Here is a 25,540-nt window from a genome sequence, read left to right on the forward strand (position 1 = left end):
ACTCCCTACCGCAACACACTCACTAAAAACCACCGCGTTACCGCCTCTGTTAAACAAGAGCACTCCATCTCCTCCGGTAACCAAGGCTATGATCAAGAAGTTATCTCCTGCCGAAGTTCAATTACGACGTGAAAAAGGCCTGCGTTTCACTTGCGATGAAAAGTATTCGCTCTCTCATAGATGTCCCAACAAACAGTACTTATTGTTGCATCTTGATGAAGAAGATTTCGCGACTAATTCCACACTTTCAGACAGTGTTTCGGAAGACAATATTGAGCCTCAACCGCCACCTGAACCACACCTGTCGTTTAATGCCCTCAAGGGCTCTCACGGTCTTGCCACCATGCGATTTAAGGGGGTTATTAATGGATTGCCAGTTCAGGTTCTATTGGACAGTGGGAGTTCATATAATTTTTTACAACCCAGAATTGCGGCTTGTCTTAAGCTCCCAGTAGAACCAATTGCCAACTTTAAAGTTCTGGTGGGTAATGGAAGTGCATTGGTGGTGGAGGGTCTCGTTAATAACTTGCAGGTTAACATCCAAAACCACACAATCCAGTTGCCAGCATACTTACTCCCTTCTCCGGTGCAGATTTGGTTTTGGGCACTTCCTGGTTAGCCACGTTAGGAGCTCATATTTCGGACTATAGCAATTTATCATTGAAATTCATGTTAAATGATAAATTTGTAACCTTACGGGGAGAACAACCAAAGCTACCCGCTCCAGCCTAGTTTAATCACTTCAGGCGCATGTTTCACACACATGCTATTGAGGAAATGTATTGTCTTCAATTTCACACATCCCGCACGGCACAGGATCAGTTTCTCGAACTTCCACTTGATATGGAGCCTGAGTTAGCTCTATTGCTACATACCTATAAAGAGGTCTTTGCAGAGCCCAGGGATCTTCCTCCAAACAGATCTCATACACATACCATTCCTTTATTACAGGGTTCAAATCCGGTTAAAGTAAGGCCTTACCGATACCGTTCAGCCAAAAGCAGCAAATTGAAACTATGGTGCAGGAGATGCTGGATACTGGCCTAATTGTGCCCAGCACTAGTCCTTTCTCTTCTCCAATTATATTGGTTAAAAAGAAAGATGGGACATGGCGCTTTTGTACAGATTATCGGGCATTGAACGCAATTACAGTGAAGGATAGCTTCCCGATACCTACAGTGGATGAATTGATTGATGAGCTTCATGGAGCAAAATTTTTTTTCCAAATTGGATTTAAGAGCTGGCTATCATCAAATCTTGATGCAGGAGGAGGATAGGTATAAAACTGCCTTTAGAACACATCAAGGCTTATACGAATGGAGGATGATGCCCTTTGGGCTCACCAATGCACCGGCAACATTTCAGGCTCTCATGAATAATATCTTCCAGAAAATACTCAGGAAGTCGGTTTTGGTGTTTTTTGATGACATCCTGGTTTATAGTCCATCTTGGTGCATGCATCTAAAACATTTGGAGAGAGTATTGCAACTGTTACAACAAAACAAACTTTATGCCAAATTCTCCAAATGCTCCTTTGGACAACAGCAAGTACATTATCTGGGTCACACAGTTTCTGCTACAGGCATTACGATGGATGAGAGCAAGATCAAAGCTGTCATGGCTTGGCCAGTACCAAAAAACCTCAAACAATTAAGAGGCTTTCTTGGATTGACGGGATACTATAGACGCTTTATCAAGCATTATGCAACCTTGGCTGGTCCACTCACGGAACTATTGAAAAAGGATAGCTTCCACTGGTCTGAAGCAACAAAAAAAGCTTTTAATACCTTGAAAACAGCTTTAACACAAGGTCCTGTTTTGGCTTTGCCAAATTTTTCCATACCCTTTCACTTAGAAATTGATGCTTCTGGAATGGGTATTGGGGCGGTGTTGACGCAGGGCAAGCATCCGATTGCTTATTTTTCCAAAAAAATGTCTCCTGCCATGCAAAGGCAATCAGCTTATGTGAGGGAACTCTATGCTTTAACAGAGGCAGTTGCCAAATTTAGACACTACCTTCTTGGTCACAAATTTATACTTCGAACAGATCAAAAAAGCTTGAGAACTTTAATGGACCAGAACTTACCAACGCCAGAGCAACAAAGATGGATTCATAAGTTACTTGGTTATGAGTTTTCTATAGAATACAAGCCCGGAAAAGACAATATACCAGCGGATGCCCTTTCCAGATCATTTTATGCAGCTTGGTCTCAAGCCGTACCTACTATAGTGACTCAATTGCAGCAAGCACAAAGTACGGACCGCGACATTTAGACCTTGATTACGGAGTACGTCAACAATTCGGGGGATCAGCCTAATTATTCTATACATCAAGGGTTGTTATTATGGAAGAACAGAATTGTCATTCTAGTGGGCCATGAGTTAATTCAGACGATACTAAAGGAGTTTCATAGCTCTATCATAGGAGGACATGCAGGAGTTTCTCGAACGCTGGCCAGAATTACAGCCTAGTTCTATTGGAAAGGGATGGCTCAAGACATCAAAACTTATATTCAACAGTGTTTAGTTTGTCAACAAGCTAAGACAACTACTACACTACCCGCAGGCTTACTCCAGCCACTGCCAATTCCGAACCAGATTTGGGAGGACTTGGCCATGGATTTCATTACGGGCCTTCCTTTATCGCAGGGTTTCACGGTCATATGTGTTGTTATTGATAGGTTATCTAAGGCGGCCCACTTTATTCCGATGAAACAAGACTTCACTAGCAAATTAGTGGCTGAACTATTTTTTAAGCACATCGTCAAATTACATGGATTACCCAAATCCATAGTATTCGACAGAGACACGGTTTTTACTAGTCAATTCTGGAAGTTTTTGTGGCACTTCAGTGGTACTACACTCAAAATGTCATCCGTGTACCATCCACAATCAGATGGACAATCTGAGGTTCTCAATAAATGTCTAGAACTGTATTTACGATGCTTTACTTTTGATGCTCCCAGGGAATGGTCGAAGATGTTGTCATGGGCGGAATATTGGTATAATACAGCATATCACATAAGCACGGGTATGACTCCTTTTCGAATAGTGTATGGGAGAGAGCCCTCGAAGATACTCCCATATGTTCCGCAAGCGGACGACCCTCTCTCAGTCCAGGAACAATTATTCTCTAGGGATTACTTACTTCAAAAGCTCAAGTCCAATTTGCAGAGAGCTCAACAAGTCCAGAAGAAATATGCAGATAAAAAACGAATTGATGTGGAATTACAGGTGGGAGACTTAGTTTTGGTGAAACTTCAACCCTATAGACAACATTCATTGGCTTTACGCAAAAATCAGAAGTTAGGCTTTCGGTATTTTGGGCCTTTTAAGGTGATAGATAGAATCAGGAAGGTGGCTTACAAACTTCAGTTACCCACATCAGCGAAGATTCATCCCGTTTTTCACATCTCGCAACTGAAATTATGTCGTGGCCAACATGATCAGCCATACCTTCCCTTGCCAATTTGTGACAGTGAGATTCCTCCTTTGATTCAACCAATGGCTATTTTAAAGTCCCGGACAATCATTCGAGGTGAGCAACAGGTCCAGCAATCTCTGATCCAATGGGAAAATGGACTCCCAAAAGAAGCCACTTGGGAAGATAATTTGTTGATTGCACGGGCCTACCCTCATTTCAACCTTGGGGACAAGGTTGATTTTGATGGAGGGAGTATTGTAATGAAAGGAATACCGTTACAGGGGCAGACAGAAAATGAGCAGGACACCGTTAGTGACAATTTAATGAGAGGAAAACACGTGGCGGTTAGCAAGGACAACAATAGAAGCATACGAGCCAAGAGAGAAAGTGTGTGGTTGAAGGACTACGTGACCTAGCAGTGCAGCAGGGGTTTAAGAGAGGAAACCGTTAGAGGAGAGAGGGGGAGGAACAAGATTCGGGAATTCATCTCTCTTTTGATTCTCTTGTTTTCTGGAACGTTTGGTGTTCTGCAGAAAGGAACTTTTGAATAAAATAATTCCTTGGCCTCTCTAGTGTTGCTTTTTTTTTCGTTCAAATTCTCTGGTCTGTGTTACTGTTCCATTGATTCAGGGTGGAGGTGCTTACAGTATCCTAAAGTATCAGACACAATACATGATGGACACGGATACATGATCCAAATTGAAGTATCAGTGCATCATAAGTTTTATTGTATAGAATAAAAAGTTAATAGCTTTTGTCTTTGTGTGCATAAAAGTTATATGTTGTGCATCAACTTTAATTTTTAGTGTACACTTTATTTATACTCGTTAATTTTATAATAAAAACTTATTCTTCATTTATAAATGACCGCATAACTCATTCTTCATAATTCATTAAAGTCAAATAACATTTTAAACAAGAAATGCTAGAAAGAAAGAAAAAAATTCTAAGTTAAATATTTTTTACTATTATAATTAATCAAACTTTATCGTTTAGTTTAATCTCTTACAAATTATGAATATTTTGAAATGTTTGATCATTTAGTATGTATTTTTGATCCAATTATGTTTGGATTCTACCTTATCATTATTTTTGCAGTTTTTTCTTCTTTCTCCTCCATACTTTCTTCTTCTATCCTTTAATCTAAAATAATAGTTAAAAGACCTTTATCACAATATACTTCGAATATTCAAATAGCATAATGTGCTATAGAATTTCGAAATCCAAAAACTGGTTATGGATCAAATTACGTAATCCAAAACAATATTTGTAGTTTCATAATCTATAATTAAATTACTTAATTTAAAATAAGATTAAATGTCATACACCAAGTTTAGATTCATAAAAACAATTTAGGAAATCTTATAAGTGCTGTTACGTTTTGGTTTTGTCCCCTCTCCCAACTTCAGCGAACATGAAATCATTTAAATTTGAATAAAAAAATTTATGATGCACTAGTCTTTTTTTAATTGTATTTAGATTAAGCCTTATTAGGCCAGTTACTATGTAGCCTTGTAGCAAGCTTTTAGTAGGGCTTATGTCCTTATAAGACAGTTGTAGTTGTAACTATCAAATAGTTAGAGGTAAATACTTATTGTTTAGACAATTAAAGTCTACCTCTTCAGTCATTCTACTAATGTTGGAAACCATTTAGTAGTCATTTTCTTGCGAAACATTAGTCGACCCCACAGTAAGCGTCAATTGTTCTTACAAGGCCAAAGTAGTACCTCATAAAGATTAAAAGACTTTTGAATGGATTTCTCTCTTGTAGGTGGTAGTCATCCTCTAAGTTCTTGTCCTTTTGTAGCTCAAAGTGTGTGGAGGTACTTGCAAAAAATAATCCAACGCTCAAGTCAACAAAAAGCTTTTCTTCTACGATCAAATATCTAGGATTAGAAATTAATGACGAAAGTGAGTCTAATTATCTAGGACTACGTGTATTTATACTAATTTTTTAAGGATCATTACCTGGCATTTTATAGTATGACGTGGATTCTAACTTGGTCATGGATTTGGGCCTAGTTATGGGCTTTGTGGGCCTAACATTGGAGCCCAATCTGCTGGAGAGTCTGCTCGATATTTAACAAATTCTTCCAATTTACGTCTATGGAGAAGGGTTTCATACTTATCGTTTTACCGACACGTGCCCTACTTTTGGTCGAGTGTCCTGCTATTTGGCCGCCTACTTTTTATTTGTCTTACTTGGGCTATTAAGTACCCGGTCTGGACTCTTGGATACAACCGTTAACTAGCCGATTATCAGAGGTGTATTAGGCTTTCCAGCCTTTTATGGGTTATTTTGCTTCTAGGTTTATAGTTGACCTTCCTTTTGGGAGATGGACAAGTTCCTAGCCTAAGGTCTAGCTATTAATCGGGAATTGGTCGACCCTATATGGTACATATTGGATTCAGACTAAAAAACTATGTTTTTGATTTGTTCATAAATTAGAGATAAGTATCATTCTTAAGTTTAGGAAAAATTAAGCTATAATAAATATATGCCAACAAGTATCATTTCAATTATTTATAAATAAGATTATAGGTACTCAATTAAATGATATAAATTTACCATGTTGTATATAAGGTTAGATAGATAATATTTATAAAAAATTAATTAGATAAAAACTATGTCAAAACTTTATAATAGAAATTAGAATTAGATAGTTTTCACAATTAGTTTATATATATATATATATATATATATATATATATATATATATATGGAGAAAGAGATAAAGTTATTTGATATTAATGATGTGAATGACTTTGGGTAAGTTTGATGTGTAAATATATATAGTTATCATGTTACAATATCATTTACTCAATCTTATTTAATTATTTTGTATTGTGTTCTCTTAAAAAATATCAAGGTGGTGTAGGAAAAAAAATCTAAAAATTATATTACGAAAATTATGTGTTTTTTTTCTTTTTTATTTATATATTTAAAAATGTAATATGAACATTTACTAAATAAGATGGAAAATAACATATATGTTACATTATATTTTATTTCAAACTTCCTTACCTACAAATATTAATAAATTGTGGACAAGGATTCAATTATATAAGTCTTTGTTAATTTTTGTTTTGAATATTAATGTTAGCACGTAGATTTAAATTATGAGATAAAGACTCCGAAATTATGGTTGAATTAGCAAATATTAAGGAAAGTTCTTTTTGAAATAGTTTTTAATCGTCCAAATAAGGTGGATGGACATGGTGACCACACAAAGACAAAACAAAATCTCATTCGTTGTCTTATAAAATGATTCCATAGCACCATCATTCTTTCATCACAAGGGGAACAACATCAATAACCCATAAAATAAAAAATCCATTAATCACCATGGCAAGGTCATTTGTTGTTGTTGTCCTCTTTGTCTCAGTTTTGTGCTTCTCCTCTACATTGGCTCGCAAAATATCTGAAAAATTCTATGTTGAAGGCAAGATTTATTGTGATCCTTGCCACTTTGCATTTGAGTCTAGACTCAGCTTCCCCTTATCAGGTAACTTTCCCTAATCATGCAACACCCAATTCATTTACAGTTATACATGTTACAATTTATCATGATGAAGTTTATGTCCCTATCATAAGCCATTGATGAAGCATAAGGAATGCTTGAAAATGTGTTTGTAGGTGTGAATGTGACTCTGGAATGCATCAACGAACAGAATAACACAATGACTTATAAGAAGGATAGCACAACTGATGCAAATGGCTTATACCGCATCCCTGTCCGTGGTGATCATCAGGATGACATTTGTGTGGTGGTTGCAAAGTCACCAAATGAGGGAGAATGCCAAGAGGCAATGCCAAACAAGTCTGATAGGATCATCCTCACCAACAACATGGGTGCTACCTCTAGGGAACGCTTTGTAAATCCCCTTGGGTTCATGACAGAAACAATTGATTCTCAATGCAACATCGTTGTTCACGAATTAGGACTCGACAACCGTGATGACTAAGTGGAATAGAAAATTTTATTAAACTCCACCCACAAGTCAAAAAATGTATCATTTTGGATCAATTGTCTTATATCATTTTAATTAACCATTATCCATGATGTTTGTTATTTGCAAACACATTAATAATGAAATAAACCATATTTGGAATTTGGTACATCACTCTCCTCAAGGTGACTCAATCTATAACTTACAGCATATATCATACATGGATTTTACACGTATTTCTTGATTAATAAACAATCATAACTTTCAAGATTAGCTCAACTAATGCATTATCAAATTGGCCATTTAAGCACCTATGATATATTTTTGTCCCCATAACAAAACATCATCTAATTCAATATTATTCCCAATCAAAATTAAAATATATTTTTTTTTGTTACTTTAGTTGAAATGTCATCTTATAGTTTTGTTTTCGGATGTTCCACTCACTTGAATAGAAGAACACTTTTTTTCATGATGTGGAACTCATTTGAAATTTTTTCACCTACATAAACTACTTTACTTTTTTTACCCTATGGCACCATGTAGATTATATGTACAAAGAAAACTCGTCAATTTAGAATTTCATTCTTAAGAATAGAGTTGTCGAAACGGGTAACTCATTCTTAAGAATAGAGTTGAAACATCAAAAATCAATCCGTATTGAAATTTATAAAAAAATTTCAACCCAATCCGGCATGAACCCGTGGTGGGCCGGTTGGATCGCGGGTTCCAACCCATTTTAACAGCTCTACTTAAGGATGAGCGAAAAACTAGCTAGAATTCCAAACTGGATGTCTTAATTGTTTTTTCTTTTGATTTTGAAAATAATGGAAGGAAATATTTTGTTAAAGAAAATACCATTTTTAAAAATATAGTTTGGAATGAAATTTGATAATATAGATTTAATTTTAAAAATAAGGGTGTAGGATATAATTGTTTAGACAAGTCAAAAATTGGATAAAGAATTTTTTTATAAATTCATATATCTCAAAGATATTTAAATTAGAAAAACATGTAAATAAAAAAACCATTTTAACAAAAAGAGAAAAGAAAGAATTATAAGAAAAAAACGGAAATTTTATGATATAGTTGCAATTATTGAATTGTAAAAGAAATATTAATATTAAAAAATAAGTGTATGTAATATATTAATTTAGAGAAATAAATATTTGAAGAAATAATTATATACAAGAAGACAAATTTTAAGAAAATTTAAATTAAAAAATTTGTCTGTAAATAAGAACTGATTATAAAGAAGAAAAAGTAAAGAAAGAATCGTAAATAAAAAACTTGTGGGAAGTGTTTTATAAAAAATAATTTTGAAAAGGAAAGAAAAAATTTATAGAAATAAATTTGTTATTCTATTCTCTTTTATTTTAGAATTTAGGCTTATAAAAGTTATGTTTATAAATTAAAATAAATTTGAAATTTTTATAATAAGGAAATTGGAATCACAAGACCATAACAAGACATCATTTAATTCAATATTTTAATATTTTTATCTCCACCAATTAATAGATAAAATTAACATGGATTTTATTATTATTTTTTATTTGAAATACCATCTTATAGTTATGTTCTAGAATGTCCACTCACATGAAATTTCGACCCAAATGACGTACTTTGCCTGTTTTCCCAATGGCACAATTTGGAATTTATGTGCATTTTTTTTAAATATTACCTTTTAAAAAATAAAGAATATACAAAAAGGTAGCGTGGGTAGCTGGAGAACAATAGGACAATATTTCTGATAGATATTGGTGCTTCAATTTTACTCTAATGAATATTTCAAAGGATATTTAAACATATTCAACATAGGAAAACGATATTTATACGGGGTTTGACTGCAAAGTCCTTTTCTAGGTTCAATTTTCTTAAACTCTGAGAATGAACCTTATGACATTTTTCTTTTTTGCATTTTAAATTTTTTTATTTTTATGTTTTCCGTACCATTCATTATTTGGGTTACATTTGTGGTATTTTATTTTGTAATAGTGGTGAAAATAGAATTTAAGAAAACTAATGATGCAACACACAATGATGGATGTATATGAATATGTTAAGATCTTAGGATGCCATATAGATATTCTTCCAATTTGTCAAGGTGTGTTGATATCAACACGAAAAAGGTGACAGGGATGAAAAGCCATGATTGTCATGTATTCATAGAATGCTTCCTTCCTATAGCATTTAGTTCTTTACCAACTCATGTTCTAAACCCCATTACCGAGATAAGTCATTTTTTAGAAATTTGTGTTGTGCAACATTGAATGAGGACGACCTTAAAAGCATGGAAGAAAATATTCTAATCATTCTATGCAAGTTGGAAAGAATATTTCCCCATCATTCTTTGATTTTATGGAACATCTCTCTATCCATTTAGCATATGAGGCAAGACTTGGTGGACTAGTATAGTATAGGTGGATGTACCCATTTGAAAGGTAATTATACGACCTAGTCATCAATTTTGTGACTTATAATTTTCAATCCTTTAATACCACTTTTATAATTGTAGGTTCATGGGATATGCTAAACGATTAGTTAAGAGTAAAATTAGGGTTGAAGGGACACAACTCATTTTTGTTCCCACTATTTTAACAACTTTTATGTTAAGACCACAAAGTAGTAGAAATGAAGTTGAAATTGAAAGTGAAAGGCTTCCGACGACCTTAGAGGTATTTGACCAACTGGGCCGTCACTTTGGGAAGGAATCAACCCATTGGTTAACTGATGAAGAATTGACCTCAGCACATGTCCATGTATTGATCAATTGCACTGAAGTTCAACCTTACCTTGAGTAAGCCACCCAAATGTTGATTTTATTCAAAATACTTTATTGATTTTATTAAATTGTTGTTGACCCAATATCATCATATGTATGGACAGCTCCTTCTTACAATCCAATCAAATTTCTGAATCAAAAGCTTCAACTCATATACATGCAAATTTCCCTTTGTGATTCAGGGAACAAGTATGTATAATCAAATTCTTCAATTTAATTTCTACATGGCTTCTTTAATAATTCATTCAATAGGTTCACACATTTCATGTTTGTAGGTTCATAAGGATCCTTTAAGTGTGAGTAACCAACATCTCAAAGATTTATCACTTAGTCCTTTAAGGTGTGTAAAAGAATGGCACACTTTCTTTGTAAATGGATACAAATTCCATACTCATGCATGGAGCCAAGGCAAGAAAACAATAAATAGCAGGGTTCATATAAAGGGTCTTATAAAATGAGGTGAAGATGATTTCTATGGTGGGATTAAACAAATGTATAAGGTGGAGTACAATTCTTCAACCTCTGAAAAGAAAGTTATATTATTTTATTGTGGTTGGTTTGATCCATCAAGAAGAGGTACAAGAGTGGATTCGAAATATGGCACTGTGGATATTAAAATGGATAGAAGATATGTGTTGTTTGATCCTTTTATCATTGCACATAATGTACAACAAGTGTATTATGTACCATATCCAGCATCAGGAACAAACAAACGTGGTTGGTGCGTTGCAATAAAGACCAAGTGTAGAGGTTATATAGATTCTTCTGATGTAGAAGCCAAAGTGTCATACCAAGTGAAGGAAATTTCACATGTTAATGAGATCATTTAAGTTGAAGAAGTTTAGGGATTGCAAGATGTACAAGTTGGTTTTGAAGAAGTGGACCCATCATTGTATCATCATTTGAAGGTCATATGGATGAAAAAACAAATGAATGGGAAGAATGCAACAAAGAGGAAGAAAGTGAAAATTACTATGAAGATGAATTTGATAACTCTAACTCTGAATAGATGTAGGCTTGTTCATGTATTTTGGATTCAACTAAACCAAAACTATCACAACAGAAAAATGTGACCTTTTAGAGTTGTGTTTTGTCTATTTTATGCACATTAGGAATTTTGGATTGTCGTGTATCAAAGGCTTCTTAACAAAGTAATAGAGTTTGAGAGGTACTATAGTTTAATATTAACTTTCTTTTGTAAACATAGAAATGAATGCTAAACTAAGAAAAAAAAATTATAATCGTACTACTCATATTCACTAAGAACTCAAAATCTACCTATGCACCTATAAATTTCAGCACTATAAAACTAGTAGAAATGGCCCAATACGTGTTGCATACATCTACAATTTTCAACACTAAAGTCCTAGCTAGTACATAAAACTAAAATAGCAAAATATGACTACATGAACCTAAGGAACAAGCCAAAACCTAGTAGAAACAGGACATAAACCTAGCTAATCCTAAAACAGCAACTAAAAACCAATTAAACTGATTCCTTCAAGTTTTAAACACCTAACTAAGACTAGCAACAAAGAAAACTAATGAAAACTATAGAAAATTCTATAAGCTGAAATGCAAGAACTCTACCAATTCTAAGAATCAAAATGTTAATCAATAACCTAGACATATTCTAAAATGGTAAAAGAAAGGTAAAGACTAAACTAGGAGTCTAATAAAGCAAGGAAATAAAATATTTGTATATAATACCCATAATTACCTATTTAATAGCAAAATAAACATATGACAACAACTTTTCTACTACAAAATTTAAAATGCATCTAACTATTTTCTAAAATGTAAATTTTTAGCTATGAAAGCAACCAATCCTACAATTGCATGAATGTAAAGAGTTAATTTCTCTCCCCTTAATATGGTACCAGTGGTACCATGCTACATATAATGGGTTTACAGAAAACTAAAGAACTGGAAATGAGTTATTTTGAATTCAAAACCAAAACTGAGTTATAATCATTCAATCTTCACTCTTGACTGACAAACATTCATCTCTGAATTGTTGGAATACAAAGATCATTTTAGATTCCTTGGAACTCAATTCTTGATTAAAAAACCAAGTCTAGTAATGTGCAAAGTTGAAAATCAAGTAATCATTACTCAATCATTTGATTCTAATTCAGAACTAACAAAATGGGTTCTTATATGAAAGATGGAGTTTGTATTGCCTGATGCCATACGAAAATTTCAACTCCACATTTCTCTTTCTTCTCCCAATATTTAAACTAACATCTTGAAAATTGTCTTCAAAATACAAAACTCTCCTTTCGAGATCTGGTAGCCAAAATACAATTTTACACCTTCCAAACCAGGAAAATCCATTCTTAGCTTTTGATCAATATCATTTTCCAATACTCGAACTTTTAAACAAACGATTCCATATCGCAATCCACTTAAAACGATTTTAGCCATCGATATCATAGATGCAACACACTCTTCTATGGTGAATTGAATAATAGTGAATGCTCTTCGAACTCAACCTTTACCATGTCTTAGCTTCATAACTGCAATACTTCCTTTACCAGTATAACTCTCCACAAAAGTCTTCACATCAGACACTGTCACAAGAAGCGAAATTCCATGCAACATAATTGTTTTAATCATCCTAAATGCTAACTCTTTTTCCTTTCTTGGAAGAAGTACAAGAAACAAATTTGAAAAATGAAACAACAATGTCGCACCGAGTCATTCAAAGATATGTATTTGTATTAACAAGGAGATTCACATATTTCTAATGAATAAAGCAATGAAAGTTTATGCATGTTATTCAAGCACATTTACATTCCATTATCTATTCAAAGCACTTATCCACACAATTAGTTACATTTGTGACCTCTACACCTGCAACAACTTAATAACTTATTTATGATATAAGTATATATTAATGACTACACATTAAGTTCAGGGTAGGCCTAGTTGAGAAACATTCAGTTCTTTATTGCATATCATTATCCAAATATTGTTACATTTGGTTTGAAGATAAGACTCGTTATCTTATTCCCTAGAGAGTTGGAAGATTAAAAAAGATTATTCAAGACAAGAAGGAGTGTTGGACACATCTAATATGTGTTTTGCCAACATTGTCTAATGCATATAGTGTTTGATGCTTGTATCATCTGATACAATAGTTGGTTAGTTATAATTTAAAGGATTTATTTTCTAAGAAATAAGATTTAGTGAATAATTATTGAACTAGAAAAAATATTATTAGATATTAGGAGATATTCTTGAATATTACTATATACTAGATATTGTCACAAATTAAAAAATATCCTTATATATTGTTATATATTATTGTTAGATAATAATAAATGATAACAAAATATTACAAATCCCTTTGAGATATTAGGCTTACAAATATAGGAGGACAAGGTTTAGGGAATGAATTTTAGTAAAAACGTGGCAACTCAAGGAAGAAGGAAGAAGTGAAAAGTAAGAGGTAGGGGTAGCTATCAATTTAACTTTTTATTCGTTTTAATTGTTTTAAGATTTTTTAACTTGTTTAAACTTGGTTTTTTATGTCTTATTTGTGAACAAGTTTTGGTGGTGTATTGGTTTTGTGTGAGAAATCTTGTATGGGTAGGGGATGATTGTTGATACGTTTGTGTGTGAATCTCAGTAAGAGGTAAAGTCTTGGTTCTTGGCTACAATTGGTGAACTTCTCGTAACTCTCTCCAAGGGAGTACTGGGGAGTGAACTCTATCCGTAAGACTCTAGGAGCATTGAGGAGTTCTAGGTCTAGTGGTGAGCGAATGGTTAGTAAGTTACGTGCATGAGTTACAGTTGACAACCTGTATATTGAGATCTTTGCGTTGGTGACATCACATGTGTTTATAGGATGTGTTATTTGAGTTTATGATTTTTATTGAAAAGTATTTCTTTTTAACTTATAATGTGATGAAAACTATAGTTAAGACAACTATTATTTACGTTTGCTCACCCCTTTGTTTGTGATTGTGATTTCCACCTACAATGATTGTATTTTATATGGGAGTAGATGATAGTACATGTGCTAAGGAAGATGCACGACACTAGGGAGAGTGGTCAATATCGGGAAATATTTGGGATAACCTTTTAGTCTTATGTTTTTACTTTTCAATAAATTTTGTTTGGAAAAAATTTTCTTTTTATTGAAATTTTCAATAAAATGGGAATGAAGTTTTAATTTAAATTATGTAATTTGTATTACTTATAGATTTTACATATATAGATGACTCATTTTTGATGGGGTATTGTTCGATGACTTGTCTAGTCTATATCCTTTACTCTATCATCTAACGCGTTGAAGGCACATTTGGACCAATTGTCGAGTTGTATTTTCTCCAAGATAAAAGTTGTTGATTAAAGTGTTATTCTATCTGAAATTCAAGGGATAGTTTGACATGAGATAACCTTGGAAATAGAACAAAATTCTACAACAAAATCAACTTTGGACGTGATTTCAAAAGTAGTAACTGAAAAAAGGTATAATGGATCTTCAACATGGCTTAATAAGTTGTTAACCTAGGGAAGATAGCCTAGATGATTTGATGAATCCAACACACATGGACTTGGAGCACAGAATATAAAGCTTGAAGAAGTCGTCCAAAGATATACTAGTAGTTATGTTGATGTATTAGGATATATGATATTTAAATCTTTGATAGAATGTTTGATTAAAATCATATTTGATAAATAAGTATATTTTAGTAAACTAAAAGTATAATTAAATCTGTTAAAATGTTCTATAAGAATATTTTAACTGATTAATTCTACTTTTAATTTGTTCAAATAGCTTGGTTATCAAGGTTTGATTTCTGGTAAATATTTTAGTCTGTTAAAACTAAATTTTAATAGGTTAAAATGCTCTACGCTTGTGGGATGTATACTATGGACAATTCAATCGACTAAAACAATTGTCAATCAACTTATGTCGTTAACTAAGTGAAATCAATAGATTGTTTGTTACTCTTAATTGATTAAACATATAAGAGAATATATCTATAAAACACTTAGCTCACACGTGAGATAGATTTTTCAAGAATTCATTTTGTAAAACTTGTTGGAGCTGAAATAAGTGTTGTATGACATGAAGTGAAACAAATCAAATAGTTCTTAAGACAATTTTGGCCATATCGTTGTAGATTTCTCTCGATATAAGATTTTTGATAGGTTTAGCGAATCAATTCTCGGGTTGAGTTGTTCTTTAACTTTATCTTATTAAGTTCTTTGTTATTTGGTAGATTCCATAGGTGAGAAATAGTGTTTTGTATGTTTGTGTTGACTTCTTGTAGGGTTCCAAAAGTGTGACTGTAGTATTGTGTCTTGTTTGTATAATAAATTTGTAATATCTTGATTTTTAGTGGAACACTTTGCTTAGGTTGCAAAATAGATTGGATGTAGCAGTTAAAGAGTGAACTAGTATAAATCTTACGCTTGTTCTATCTATCTTTCTTTAAAGTTTCATGCAATTAGAAGTTTTGTAAAATCTATCATAATTGATCTTTAATTTCATATTAAAGTCTTTCGATTAAACTAAAGCAAAGCATAACATTTAACAATTTATGCAAGTATGATAACTTGATTTATCTACGATATGAGTTTATTATGATTGATATGTTATTCAAATTATCAATCAACTAAAATGATTTTCAAACTGACTGAATAAATGATCTGTTTACATTTTATCTCATATACTTGGTCAAAAGAAAAGCAATAAAGATTGTTTTTGAAAAAAAAAATTAGAGTGAGTTCAATCCACCCCCTCTTGAACGTTGTCATATGGTTTCTAAATTGGTATCTAGAACTGGTTCTTGTAAAATATTCAAAAATTAGATGTTGGTTTTTTTTTCTGAAAAATGATCAAGAACTAGTTGCCTTTTGATAAAGAAGCCTTTATTCATAGGCCTCATATGTTTAATTGAGTTAATTATTAGTTTTGGAAAGTTAAAATGAGAAATATTTATTTAGTCCATTGACCAAGGTATATGGATGCATTATAAATGGTTCCTTTATTCCAAAACATGTGGTTAACAATGTCCAAGTAGAAAAGTCCTAGAAGATCTGAACTGAAGAAGGAAAGAAGAAAGCGTAATATAACCGTACAATAAAAAATATAATAAGTTCAAACTCAAATTTCGATGAATTTTTTAGCATATCGCAATGCATTTGTGCTAAGGAGATATGGGATGTGCTTCAGGTTACTCGTGAAGGAATAAGTGATATGAAGATGATGCTCCTCTCGAGTGAATTTTTTTGCTAAAAATGGAGAAGAAAGTGGTGATGTGTAGTATTAAAGTGGAATGGAAAAAATTGGATTATAGAAGTTCATAAATTAATGAATAAAGTTAGGGGATGTAGATGGAACGTGAGGTGACGGAGTTTTTAAGAGAGTTGTGAGGTTGCAATGTGGAGAGTGGAACAAATGGTGGTAAGGAAGAAAAACAAAAACAAATGTGGGTGAAGATAGAGGATAGGTGAATAGAGGTGGTGAGAAAGTGTTAGAAAATTTGTTCAAAGTGGGAGAAATGGTAAGGAGACGTATTGTTAATGTGTGAAAGAAAGGTATGGTAGGGACACGTATTCTCATACTCACTAAACAAAAAAAAAAATAGAAAAAATGGATTATAAAAAGATTGGTTTATTGGTCCAAAAACAAAAATAAGGGTAGTTTTGTATAACATGTTGGACCATAAGCTCAAGCTCATGATGGAGGAGAGATGTAAATATAAATAGGAGTGTAGCAAGCAAAAAGTATAAAAGTAACAAAAATGGATCGGACTCCATATTTTTTTTTATCTTTCTTCCCTTTTTGTTTGTTTTATCAATTTTTGTAAAAAGGACTTTCTAATTTTTTTTATTAATTAATTAAATATTATTTTATTTGTTTGAAAAGAAAAAAAAACATTTATTTAACCTTTTTTTATTTTCTTTTTCTATTTATGAATTTTTGGAGTACATAAGAGTGAGTCTGAGAATTGAGTGATTACTTCCTCTAAAATATTGTATTAAGAGGTTTTTTCGAGCTTGACCGAGATGTCTAAAGGATGTAAAAATAAGAGATATGATTTGTTAAAGAGTATTTGTCATTTAATCCATTATTACGATATATATGCAGGTGCTTACCTGAATTTATGGAATTGTAGTAGATTTTGTTGATATTTAAACACCGTTAGTAAGGACCAAATTGACCATAATTTGACGAAAATGAGGACCTAATTGAACACAACACGATAACAGGGACCAAATTGAATAAAAACAACAAAAATAGAGACCAAATGTATATTTAAGCCTATATTATTTGAATAGATAAGTAGGTAAGACTTTAGTAATTAATGTTAGAAACCAATTTAGATTCTAATTTACTAATCAATTGTAATTTTTATTCATAGTATATACTATTTTAGATACCAATATTTCTTAGTTTATAAAATTGTAACTAACTTAGTAAATTTAGTGACTAATTATTTTGGTCTCTAAAATTGGTTGCTATTACATGTTATTATATATTATTAGATATTTTTCATTGCACCCATAACTTCCACATTGCTTAGGAGTCAAGGCTAAGGAGATTTTAAACATACATTCCTCCTTTAATCCTTTGAGACAATTTTTAAGGATAAAATTGTGATAAGAGTTCCACATGTTCCAAAGTAGATAATACATTGGATGCGGTGATTGACCCTAATGATGTTATCTCAAAGAACTTGAGGTTGAAACATTGATGACGTTTATGGAATGGAAATGAGGTTCCAAAACCCCTTGTTCCCCTTATCCCTCGACTAGGACAATGGCGATCTTGACCAACAATTTAGGGAAGCCAAAATAATAACTCAAAATTTATATATTTAATTATTGTCACTAATACAATAAAAATGAGTACATAATTTAGTATAAATGTTTTTATAAAATAAAGAACATATATCTAAAGCATTGTCCTTCGCTCCTTCAAAATCTTGAATTCATCGATAATTGAATAAGAAGTAAAAGTTTTAGTTTTTTTTCAATGTAAATAATCATATTATCCACAAAAACTTCATCTTCCATTTTATTCAGTTGTTTTGTATTGATAATCTTCATTGCAAAATATGATCTTTATGTTGTAGTTGTAGAAACGGGAAAAGTTAAAATAAGACGAATTAAAATATCAATCAAGTAAAATGTCACTGAATTTATTGTTCTTGCCAAAGGTTGACATAATTCAAGCATAGTTAATAAATTCCTGAAATCTAGATGGTTAGGAGCATCAACAATAATTTTGAAGTTGTATTTGAACCCCATTTTAGATAAGCTCTTCTAGTTTCATCTCATTGACTCACTGGATATTCTCAAGGACATTTCTTGGATCATATTGCAACGAATTAATTTGAATCCCCCTCCCTTTTTTCTTTTCTTTGTTCTTATCTCTCTCTCTCTCTCTCTCTCTTTCTCCCGCTAGTGCCTCCATCACTTTTTACCTATCCTTTATGTCTCAAATTTCACCTCCAATTTTTACTTTGTTTTCAAAATAAAATTGCACCACAATGAAATTGAGGAGCAAAGGAACATTTTGGACTGATTAATTTCATCTTTGGAGTAAGTTAAATTTTAAACCATTTTTCATTAAAGTAATATATTTTCTCCCTTGTATGGGGCTTTCCCTTAGTTTCATGTGGTCTTTCTACCCTCTAGGTAGATCAATATCTATTAGAGATCATCAAATCATGCTCTGATCATTGATTGAACTCATCTTTGTGTAGATAGAGCTACTTTAGACTTTGGACTTGTGTAAGGGCAGAGGAATATTGAGAATTTACCTTAAGGTAAGGGAAACTAGTCATGTGGTCTTTTTTAATTGATAATTATAATTATAACAGCGGAAAATGGAAACCTAATATAAACTTAAATTGAATATGAATTCTGGATTTTTAGTGCACTATTGTGTGGATATGGTTAGCCGTTTGAAGGTTGAATTATAAATATGTCTTGAATGTTAATTTTTTGAAATTGTTGAAGAATGAATGGAAAGTCTGTTTTATGCATACTGATGTATCAATATAGAATGAAAAAGGTATTGAGAGGGTTGAAGCGTGGCTAGAATATTGTATCTAGAAAGATATTGAAATGGAGTATACCTAATGGAATTAAACATATATGAGAAATATGCACTAGAATGAGAATCATTGAATGGGATTTGATATCACTACAAGAAAAAAAACATATTACCTACAACAAAAATCCGTATGTAAGTCAGAAAATTCGTAGGTAAGACAATTTTACCTACCGACAAAACTTCGTAGGTAAATTAGTCACACATAACTTACATACATATTTATCCATAGGTAATTACATACGGATTTATCTGTAGATAATTACATACGAATTTATCCGTATGTAATTACCTAAGAATTTATCCGTATGTAATTATCTACGGATTTATCATTGTATAATTACCTATAGATTAATCCGTATGTAATTACCTACAGATTAATCCATAGCTTGTCAGCTTTAGTGATTACTTTTTTCCTATAATACTTATGCGGAGCAAGATATTAAAGTTCATCATTATAGAAAATTTATATAATATCTAAGAAATCATTAAAGCAAATAATTTAAACATAAAATATTCGAATCTAGCTTTAATAACCTCAAAAATTCAAATACAAGTATTTGAGTACAAAAATATCTAGTCATGTTATAATATATAAGCAAACATTTCCTAACATATTAATAAAGTACAAAGTTTCCTAACATTAATATGTTAGAACAATGTAAATTAATTCTTATATGAATGAAGATTACGATTGGTAAATAGTACTTTAGTATGGATGAAAGTATTAAATGGATATTATATCTAAAATTGTTACCAATATGAAGTTTGTATAAATGTAGTTATAAAAGAGATGACTTATTTGAAATTGTTGAATGAGTGTGATCTTGATGATGGTATGTTAAACTGGTGACCTTATGTTTGAATTATTTGTATGTCTTTGTTGTGCATTGCGATTGTACTTACAACCATTATATTTCTTGAAAGTTATAGCCTAAGGATATTAAGTACACAAACAAATTTAAGTAAAACTCGGTTGGTATGTTGAATCTATTTTGATTGATGAAAGGCATTGTTTTGGGAATTATATAAATGGTGATTAATGGCTAGAGAGAGATGAGAATTATCTAAAGTTAGATAAGGCACTTAATTTACACCAAAACCCAATTGTTGTTGCATCATTATTGGGTGTTAAGTAAGCTCCGTCGAGCACCACTTTAAAAATTTGCAAGCAGAGGCGTTCCAGGGATCTCACCACTAGGTGGTGCTTAGTTGTCGACGGGTGACACTTGAATATCGTCGGGTGTTGGTGAGATAGTGAGCCCTTGACTGTGTGGCATTGGGCAACAATTACTTAGCATCAGGGGGTTAACTTTGTAAGACTTTTTCATACTAGATGTGGTTTATATTTTGATAAATAGTTTTCTTTGCATGCAACAAATTATACTTATGATTGTATTGAGTTATGATTGATAATGTAGGATTATTTGTGAAAACTTTAGTGTGTTTTGGTTATCAAAAGTGATTTCCAAGGGAAAATGCTAATCTAGGGTGAGCCCAAGTGTATTGAATGAGACTTTGGGGTGGGGGGTGTTAAGACTATCCTAACTTAATTGATATCTCACTCATGGAGTCTAATATATAGTGGTGTGAGTCAAATGGGGCTCCATATGGCAGACAATATGATATGAAAGAGGATCCCAGTTAGGGAGCTAGTGGGGTGAACCCTGTCATGGCTTGGTTAGGGACATTGCAAGTGAGTGTTGGAAGATCACTAGAGGATTTGGAAGCAGGCATGATCTGTAAAGTTTCATGAGTCCATTCAATACACTATTCTTCCAGAAGTAGTGTCTAGATGTATTTCTTTGTTTGAGTTATTTAGGCTTAATGTACTTCAAATTTTGGATAGAGTTGTGTGGGCTGATGTTGGATAAATTATTTTAGATAAATTTGAACTATTTTGTGCTTCGTGGATGGTTTTTATTGAGAATTTTCATTTGAATAAATAACCTGAGAGTTTTTGTAAGGCTTTAGGGCTATAGTGGGATTGTTGAATTGGAACAAGAACAAAGAGACTAGTCTTGATAGAGATTGTATGCTCTACACATATTATAGTAGTAGTAGTAGTAGTAGTAGTAGTAGTAGTAGTAGTAGTAAAGGAAAATTGAGAAAGATTGAACTAAGAATTGATTTTATTTCCAAAATATGATTTGAAAATCTTTATAATAAGTTATTATTGCTTCTATATTGAGTTTCTTCTTTTAAATACATTAGCTTACCCTTATCTTTTCTTCTTTGTGTTTGTTTCTTTTCTTTTCTGCAATGATTGTATAATTATACATAAGGAGAGGTAGGAACAAATGGTGGTAGTAACACAAGGGTAAGGGAAGGTCACCGAAATCCTATAATAGTAGGAACCTTGCTGATGATGTCATAGTTTAAAATATCTCGAATGTAGTGAGTCTCACCTTAGAGGCATACAATCAACAACCTCTGATAGGAATCTTCTTTCACATAAACACCAAATTCAACCTTGCTTTTGACAAATTCCTACTCATAGAAAAATGAGTCAATGAGTTTATTCCAAGCTCGTGGTGCTTATCGAAGGCCATATAAAGCTTTCCTCAGCCTGTATACTTTCATCTCCTCTCCTTTCACCTTAAAGCCCGGTGGATGCCTCACGTACACTTCCTTTTCTATAGGACCATTTAAGAATGTTGATTTCACGGTTAATCGACAGATTTGCTAATTTCTCCAACTAGCCACAACAACAACTAGTCTCATTGTTTCAAGTCTCGCCACAGGAGCATAAACATTAGTGAAATCCAAACCATATTTTTGCAGAAAACCTTTTGCGACCAACCTGGCCTTATGTTTGGCTATGGTTCCATCATTCTAAAATTTCACCTTAAACACCCATTTAACATCAATTGGGTGTTTATGTAGAGGTAAATCCATTAATTTCCATCTCTTATTCTTTTCTATAGTCTTTAACTCCTCCACTATTGCATCTTTCCATTCCTTAATTTCAACTACTTATTTCCACCTGATTGTTCCATGTCAGGAAAGCTAGATGAACTATCTCGCATTTGTGATCTTCTTGTCTCTCCCACCTCTATTGCACTTGCTGCATTGCAGCTTTATCTTCAAAAACACAAGGAATTCTGCTTTCCAGCTAACCTTTCCACTTCCACGATGAGGCTTCATCAATAACCATATCTCTACTAATAAGAACATGGTGATTCACATACCTTATAAATATAAACACTGCACTTTTATCATTGAACTTCTTTCTTCTTTCATCTGGTACATGTCAATAGCCCAAGGATCCAAAGATTCGTAAATGGTGAATCATTGGTTTGTGTCTTGTCTAGGTTTTCTCTAGTGTAACTTCATGAAGTTTCTTTGTAGTATAATGATTTAACACATAGGTTGCGATGGATACAACCTCACCCCACAAGTTGTGTCGTAGACCTTTGCCTTTAAGCATACACCAGGTCATATCCAATAATGTTTTGTTTCTCCTCTTTGCCAAACTGTTGTGGTATGGCGTATAAGGGGTTGTTTTTGGATTTTTAATAAATTTAAATGTATTAGCCATTATGGGTAACTAGCCGTTGTAAGAAACTAGTTGTTGTATGTAGTTAATGCACTAGCCGTTGGAGTCTAGGTAGTTAATAAGTTAGCCGTTTATAGCCGTTTATAGTCGTTTATTGCCGTTGAGAGTACAACGATCAGAAAATGTGAGTTTATAAATTGTATTGTGTATTGTATGAATAAACAACAACAACAAGAGGTGAATAAAGTTTTTTCACAAGTAAAGAGTTGTTGTCTAACAAAGTGGTATCAAGAGCCAATTAGCTTGAGTGTCTGAGTGCAAAAGAGCTAAAGAGCTTGAGTGTTTGAATAAAGAGAGCTAAGTATTTGCGAAAAAAAGAGAGTGAGATGGCTAGTCTTACAAATAGTGTTTCCTTGCCCAAGTTGACAAAGGTTGTCAACTATGACAATTCGAGTTTAAAAATGAAGGCTCTTCTTAGCTCCCAAGAAAATTGGGAGGTTGGTGAAGATGGTTTCGATGAACCAGCCAACACTACAGGTTGGTCAAATGCCCAATTGAAAGTGTTGAAAGAAGTAGGTGTGAAGGACAAGGCAACTTTGTACATCCTGTACCAAGTTGTGGACGAGTCCGACTTTGAGAAGATTGCAAGTGCTAAGTCTTCAAAAGAAGCATGTGACATATTGGAGAAGGCGTATAAGGGGGATGACCGAGTGAAGCAAGTGCGACTTTAAACACTCAAGGGTGAGTTAGAAAGCATGAGGATGAAAGAGACAAAAGGAGTAGCCGAGTACATAACTCAGGTTGAAACCGTGGCGAACCAACTTGCTAGAAACAGAAAGACGTTACCCGCTAGCCGAGTTGTGGAGAAGATTCGGAGGTCATTGACAAATGATTTTGAGAACGTGGTGTGCGCGATAGAAGAGTCCAAGGACCTATCAATGCTCACGGTTGAAGAGCTTGTTGGGTCACTTGAGGCACATGAGCAACGGAAGAAGAAGAAGAAGGCGGAGCCACTTAATCAACTACTTCAAATGAAAGGAGAGGCTCATAACACTTAAGGTAGAGGACGATACCGAGGAGGTATAGGAAGCGATCCTAGTGGTCAAAGTCGAGGACAAGAAGAGAAAGAATAGTCAAGTCAACAAAATTGGCATGGAAAAGGACGAGGTCCATCGAGAAGAGGTCGATTAAGCAACTCAAATGTTGAGTGCTTCAAGTATGGCAAGTATAGCCATTATGCGAAGGATTGTTACTCAGGCAAGTGTTTCAATTATGGTAAGGTCGAACATTTTGCAAAAGATTTTCAATTTAAGAGTAGAAAAGAAGAGACGATTAGCCTCACAGAAGAAGGAAAAGAAGAAGCAAAATTCTTGATGATGGCGCGTAGCTCGGGGGCCGAGCATAAGCAAATGGAGAACTCAGCAAGAAAACCGAGTAGCATGGAGAATTCAGCAAGAAGGTTGAGTATAGTTGATAACTCAACAAGACAGTCGAGTAGCGTGGATAGCTCGGCAAGACAACCAAGTAGGTTGCATAGGATGGTGAGACATACAGATAGCCCATACAGGGTGGTGGAGCATGTAGATAACCCAGACAACATGGTGGAGCATGAGGCCAACTTAGTTAACTTAGTGGGGCGCCTACATAGCTCGGTTAAGTCGATGGAGCAAGTAAAGTACTCAGATAGCTCAATGGAGCATGTGAAAAGCTCAAGTAGCTCGAAATTTGAAGATAAAGAGCTTGTAATTCAAAGGTTAGAGATTGCACAAAGAGATTTGCAACACATAATTGAAAAAGGAGGTTAAAGACAATTCAATTCTACAAGCAAGCGTAGAGAGAAGGAAATGGGCTTTGCAAAAGTGGCGCTTGAAACTTGAACAAGATATTTCAAGTTTGCAAGAACAGTTGCAAGTTGAGAAGGATCTAAGAGTTGCATTGGAGGTGCAAGATGAGAAGTGGCGACTTGAAATGGATGAAGAGATTGAGCGCAACAATACGTGGGTGTGGTATGATCTTTCAAAAGGAAGTCGGCCTATTGACAAGAACTCAGTTAAACGACAAGTTGGCCACAGAGACAAAGAACCTAATGAGTAACAAGTCGGCCAAAGAGAAGAACAAGTCTACCACTAAGAATGCAAAAACTGAGAGAGCAAAGAACAAGTTAGCCACAGGAAAAGCGAAGTACAGGTCAACCACGGACAAAGTGAAAGCGAAGGCAGCCATGAAGAAAGTGAAGAACTTGACTATTCATGAAAGGGACAAGTATAATGTGAGAAAAGTTATTGAACATGGGAAGCCGGGATAAAGAATAAAGGAACGAAGACAGAGAATAAAAGAAACATTTAAGTTTACAGGGGAGTTTTGTTGGATTTTTAGTAAACTTAAATGTATTAGCCATTATGGGTAACTAGTAGTTGTAAGAAACTAACCGTTGTGGGTAGTTAATGCACTAGCCGTTGGAGTTTAGGTAGTTAATAAGTTAGTCGTTTATAGTCGTTTATTACCGCTGAGAGTACAACGATCAGAAAATGTGAGTCTATAAATTGTATTGTGTATTGTATGAATAAACAACAACAACAAGAGATGAATAAAGTTTTTTCACAAGTAAAGAGTTGTTATCTAACAAAGTGGTAACAATTGTTACCTCATGTTTTATGCCTTTTGTAAAACAAAACTCACCAAACTCTTTTGAATTACCATTAGTTCTGAGTATTTTAACTCTTTATTTGGTTTGTCTTTTCTTTTCCTTCAATAGGTACCAATCCCAATGGCTATTTAGCTCTTCTTTTTTTTTTTATCAGC

At 33.4% G+C, this 25,540-nt stretch overlaps 1 protein-coding gene across 1 annotated transcript; it reads left to right on the top strand.

The window, feature by feature from the left end:
- The first annotated feature begins 6,727 nt into the window (after positions 1 to 6,727).
- LOC114174721 (olee1-like protein) lies at positions 6,728 to 7,544 on the top strand. The gene is made up of 2 exons (XM_028059563.1): positions 6,728 to 6,930; positions 7,062 to 7,544. The coding sequence occupies exons 1-2, from the start codon at positions 6,771 to 6,773 to the stop codon at positions 7,388 to 7,390; spliced, it is 489 nt and encodes a 162-aa protein (XP_027915364.1). The 5' UTR covers positions 6,728 to 6,770; the 3' UTR covers positions 7,391 to 7,544.
- The last annotated feature ends 17,996 nt before the right edge of the window (positions 7,545 to 25,540 follow it).

The sequence above is a fragment of the Vigna unguiculata genome, chromosome 2 (assembly GCF_004118075.2).
Source record: "Vigna unguiculata cultivar IT97K-499-35 chromosome 2, ASM411807v1, whole genome shotgun sequence".
NCBI classification, from domain to species: domain Eukaryota; kingdom Viridiplantae; phylum Streptophyta; class Magnoliopsida; order Fabales; family Fabaceae; genus Vigna; species Vigna unguiculata.

What these genes read in the sequence shown, in the direction of transcription:
- LOC114174721 (XM_028059563.1), top strand. Translation starts at nt 6,771, where the DNA reads ATGGCAAGGTCATTTGTTGTTGTTGTCCTCTTTGTCTCAGTTTTGTGC. An exon ending in ACTCAGCTTCCCCTTATCAG is followed by an intron (nt 6,931 to 7,061) that starts GTAACTTTCCCT and finishes ATGTGTTTGTAG; the next exon opens with GTGTGAATGTGACTCTGGAA.